At 26.1% G+C, this 5,110-nt stretch overlaps 1 protein-coding gene across 1 annotated transcript in view; it reads left to right on the forward strand.

Annotated features, from left to right (window-relative positions):
• The first annotated feature begins 1,085 nt into the window (after positions 1–1,085).
• LOC145293157 (uncharacterized) overlaps positions 1,086–5,110 on the forward strand; it is a 178,064-nt gene continuing 174,039 nt past the window's right edge. The window contains exon 1 of the mRNA XM_080139607.1: positions 1,086–1,660. Coding sequence (XP_079995733.1) covers positions 1,583–1,660 — 78 coding nt within the window. The 5' untranslated portion in view covers positions 1,086–1,582. The remainder of the gene's footprint in view (positions 1,661–5,110) is intronic.

Genomic DNA, 5,110 nt, shown 5'->3' on the forward strand with positions numbered 1-5,110 from the left:
GATATCGCTAAAAAGAAAGTAAGTTTTACAAAATGCTTTTGTTGCTTATTAAGAATTTCACTTGATTAAAAAAAAAAAATACAAAAAATCTTTGTAAGTACTAGTCACAGAGCAAAGATGTCATTTTCCAAAAAATCACATACATCGATAAAGTAGATTTTTTTGGTGTTGTTTTTTTTTTTTTAACTAAGAAAATCAAATTTTATGACAAAGAGAGATATAGGATTTTAGATCAGCCACATTGAGTAAATACGAGGGGGATAACTCAATTCCAACTATCGAGATCAAAATCATCCTTATGATCGATACACTTAATATTAAACTCGGTAAAAATCGTAAATTATTATTTTTTAGTTAAAAAGTTTACATGCGTTTTTGAATATGACATCTTTCATGAGCAAGTCAAATTTTCTTGTATTTTATTATTTTTAAATAAGTGTAACTTTAAATAAGCACCAAGCTTTTTCGTTTAAAGCCGTAACATTGACATTAAATTATTTACTCTTAATCATAATAATATCGGTGTTATGTTACAGGGTTTAATGTGAATATTGCTCTCGTGTCATTCTTTTGATAAATCAATAAAGTTATAAATGTTTGTTTTCTCTCTAATTCCCACCATTAATCTGATATAATATTTTATTTTATGGTCTTCTAATTGTGTGTGTGTGTGTGTGTGTGTGTGTGTGTGTGCGTGCGTGCGTGCGTGCGTGCGTGCGTGTATGTGTGTGACAATCATTTTCTAATTTTTTTTTTAAGTTGTCTGTATTCTTGACTACTTCAACATTATCCATTATTTGTATTTTATTATTTCTAATTTAGTGCGTTTTCTACCAAATACAAAAACTTGTATATTTGTTTCACATACCTTCCTTTTTTTCCCCCTTTTTCTTTCATCCTTTCATCTGTTTCAGTATTTTACTGTCCCATACTAGGGTACGAGTGTTGAGTTGTTATTTTTATTTTTTATTTATTTTTTTACAGTGGATAGTCAGCAAATGCTCTCTGTTCCAATGGTTTAGGACTTTGGCTTGATGTACTGAATGTGTAACTATTAATATAGTTTGTCTATTCTAAGTGCCTTCACCTTCAGAGACTTTAATGGTGGAATACGATTACATCAAGATTTCTATGCTAACAAAATATATTTACTAGTTTGTGGCCTATTTACTTTTGGTTTGTGAAGTTTTCTTCTTGGCTGTTGTTATAACATTTTCAATTTTTCTTTGGTTATGCAATTCTGTCGACTTTCCTGTAAGTTATCATTAGTTGTTTTTTTTATTTTTTTATCTCTGCTGATTAAGTGAAAAAAATAGAACAACAGGATTGTAAGTACAAGTGATTGTTTTTACCTAAAGCATATACAAGATAAGTTTTCTTTCTTTTTTCTCTCTCCCTTAAATGCTTTCTCTCTTCATCAAGTTTTAATATCATATTTGATACTGCTGCAGTGAAGAATAAAGGCATCTTTTTTCCTTCTTTGTGGAATCTTTTTTACTTTCATTAAGATGCCTCTTTCCTCAAAAAAAGTATAGAAAGAAAGGGTAACTGCCAAACTTCTGTCAGCAGCATTTTTGTAACCATGTCTGTGTGGGATGTAGGTTTTTACAATCCCTACTCTCATCAACTATCACGGGTGGACAATTTGTTATTTAATCAGGTTAGTGTTACATTTTTATTTCTTTCACATTTACCTTGTTACCTGTGAAATTGTATTATTTCCTGTCATTATTAATAATTCCATTGAAAGTTATATATGTAATAAGATTGGCTTCTTTTTTTTTGGTGTAGCCATATTTTCTACCTTGGGAATGACTTTTTCTGAAATTAAGAATGGTCTTGTGCCAAAAGTTTAGTTTTGTTTCTTTTAATTAAAAATATTTTATGTGATAAAAATAAAATTTTATTACCTAAATAGATTAATTTCATCTTTCCATCTTCCTTATTTTTTAGCAACAATTTTTGACCCATTTATCTAATATAGATACCATAAATATATTTACATAAATCTTTTTCTTCTTTATAAATTTGTTTTATAAAACAAAATTAAAATGGTCTATCTTAAAATATTAGTAAAATCTAGTGAGAATTATTTTGTATCAAAATATTTTTTGATGTTTATTTTATTATTAAATAGTTAATTAAATTAGTTAATTCATGGGTGAGAGTGGAAATTAATACTAATTTATTTTGTAATTTTTATTTAAAAAGGAAAATCCTTTATTGGAGAATTCTTAATCTATTTTCCTTTTGTAAGTTAAAATAATGGTATACACGGAAACTTATAGAGTATAAATGTTATATGAAAGCTTTGATGTACTTTTTCATTTTAACTGACAGTGGGGTTAAATTTATTTTTTGTTAATATCTCCTTTTGCCAATTGTACTAAATCCTGCAAGAATCATTAAAATATGAGTTTAAATAAAGCTAATGAATTATATATATATATATATATATATATATATATATATATATATATATATATATATATATATATATAAATCCATTTGCTTATATATTAATAAAATGTGAACAAAAAATTTAGTGTTTTGTACTTTTCAATATATTATGAGAATGTTTTCTTACAGACACAAAATCTCCATTGTAGTAAAGATAACATGAGAGCTGTTGGATGTTTTTTGTTTTTATTATAATTTATTTTCATTTTTATCATTATTTTTATTATCTAACCTGTAACATTACCTTTACATGTAACTCCATTCTTTAAAAAAAAAAGTATTTTCCTTTAGATTAATACTTGTCATTTAGCAACAAAACAAGTGTAATGAGAAAAAAATGTAAATGAATTAGATAGAAAAAGTATTTATGATTGCATATAGTATATAAGGGTTTCAGTTTTTTTTGTTTTTTAATTTGTGAAAACAACTCATGAGAAAAAGTTGAACTCTATTATTAAATGTAAATCATGCATAACTTGCTGGGTTTTTTTTTTTTTTTTTTGCTTCACAAAATATGCTATTTGATTTATTTGCAAAAATTTTAAATAATAAATATTTGATTCATAACTTTGTAAACTTGCAAGAAAATCTCATTTATTCAGTAATCAAGATTAATATTTTAGAATTTTTTATAAAAACTTGTCTTAAATATAAAGTAAAAGAAGGAAAGAAAGAATAAATCAATTTACCTTTTCACTTGTAATTTAGAAACAGATTGCAACTTGCTGAAAACTGATCCCTTGAAGAAATGAACATTTGAACAGAAATGTTAAGTAAAACAATCCTGTGAAACAGATTTATTCGTTACATCAAAATTCAAACAATCATCGAATTAATAAATGATAGTTAATTAATTGAATGTGCATTTTCAAAACCAGTACGCAAATTATTTAACCTTGTGATTAATATTACATATGCGTGATCAATACATAAATTAAATGATGCATCTATTGTGTAAAATTGAATTTGAAATGGGGTGTTTTTAACTTCATGCTAGAAATCAGCTGAATTTTCACATTAATTCATTTAGATATAGATCTGTAAATGTTTCGCATTTAATAAAAAATCTTTTTAAATATCAAGCAATATTCATGCAAAACTTGCAGTCATATGTACAGCGAAGAGAAGCCAAATTTACAATGTATGTTATTGTATTAGGGATGACATAATCATCGATAATACAATTATCCTTAGCTTTTCACAAACTTTTGCCGATATATGAGCAATCAGGAAAACAGGCATCAAAAAGTGTGTGATCTGCTAAATGCACTTTTCACATGAAAAAAGATTTCAAGAATAGTTGGATTGTCCATAAAGACTGTTTATCGATGGGTATAAAGTTAAACAATTAGAAAAACGTTTGGAAGTTGAAGTGTCAACAAAAAAATGTACAAAAGTTTTTTATTCAAACTCAAATCCAAAATTTTAAAGCATCCAACCAAATCCATGAGAAAAAAGACAATTGAACTTGAGGTATACAACAGGATCATTAGAAATGGTAAAAAGCTTTGAAGTAAAAAAAAAAAATCTTTTACAAGAACAGCAAAACACTTGACAACAGGAAAAGAAATTGGAATAGTGCTATAAATTTATTCCATTGTTCAACAAAAAATCATCCATTATAACAATCTTTTTAGATAAAGATTTTCACTGTTGATGCTGTTCTGAATTGCAGAAATGACAGATTTATCGCAAAATCGATAGCTGAGGTTAAGGGTATATTTAGAACAAAACATTTTGCTCAAGTTGTAGCTTCCTATGGAAAGAAAATGCCCATAAAATTCTACAATACTTATTACAAAACTCTGAGATATGAGGTACTGACATGGCTTAAAGCAAACTACCCAAATATTAATTATGTATGAATGCATAATGGTGCCTCAGACCATACAGCTAAAAAAGAATACAAAATTTCTGAAAATAGCAATTTTGGGGAATCTTGTTTATGACCGCCTTCTAGCCCAGATGTAAACCCTCTAGATTAGAGTATTCTGAATATTTAAGAACATGCTACCAATAAAACATTAACACCAATATATGTTGATGTGTGCATATATACACATGCATATATATATACACACATCAACATATATATAGATGCACACATGCATATATATATACATATATATAACATATGCATATATATATATGTATATATATATATATATATATATATATATATATATATAACGTATGCATATATATATAACACATGTATATATATATAAATAACACGTGTGTGTATACATGCATATATATATATATATATATATATATATATAAAACTCAAATGATGTTGTAACGGGTGTTGTAACCCACATCCGATTATATATATATATATATATATATATATATATATATATATACACATACAAATTTATCTTTAGTTGACCTTTGACAACTAAATATTTTCCTTTACTAGCCAAATAGAAAAGTTACTAGCCAAACCCACATGATTTTTAGAATATGTCAACTTCATTCTGTGGCAAGTATGTACATCATAAAGATTTTCCTGTGTTTTTTTTTGATAAGTGTAATTCTAAATATACAACAAATTTTATGTTAAAGCTATAAACATTCTAATTTCTTCAGATATTTTTTAAAAAGCATTCGTTATAAAAAATGGTATATTGTTCTATTAAGCTTATTG

This window comes from Euprymna scolopes, chromosome 14, assembly GCF_053919585.1.
Source record: "Euprymna scolopes isolate OS-2025 chromosome 14, ASM5391958v1, whole genome shotgun sequence".
Lineage (NCBI taxonomy): Eukaryota > Metazoa > Mollusca > Cephalopoda > Sepiida > Sepiolidae > Euprymna > Euprymna scolopes.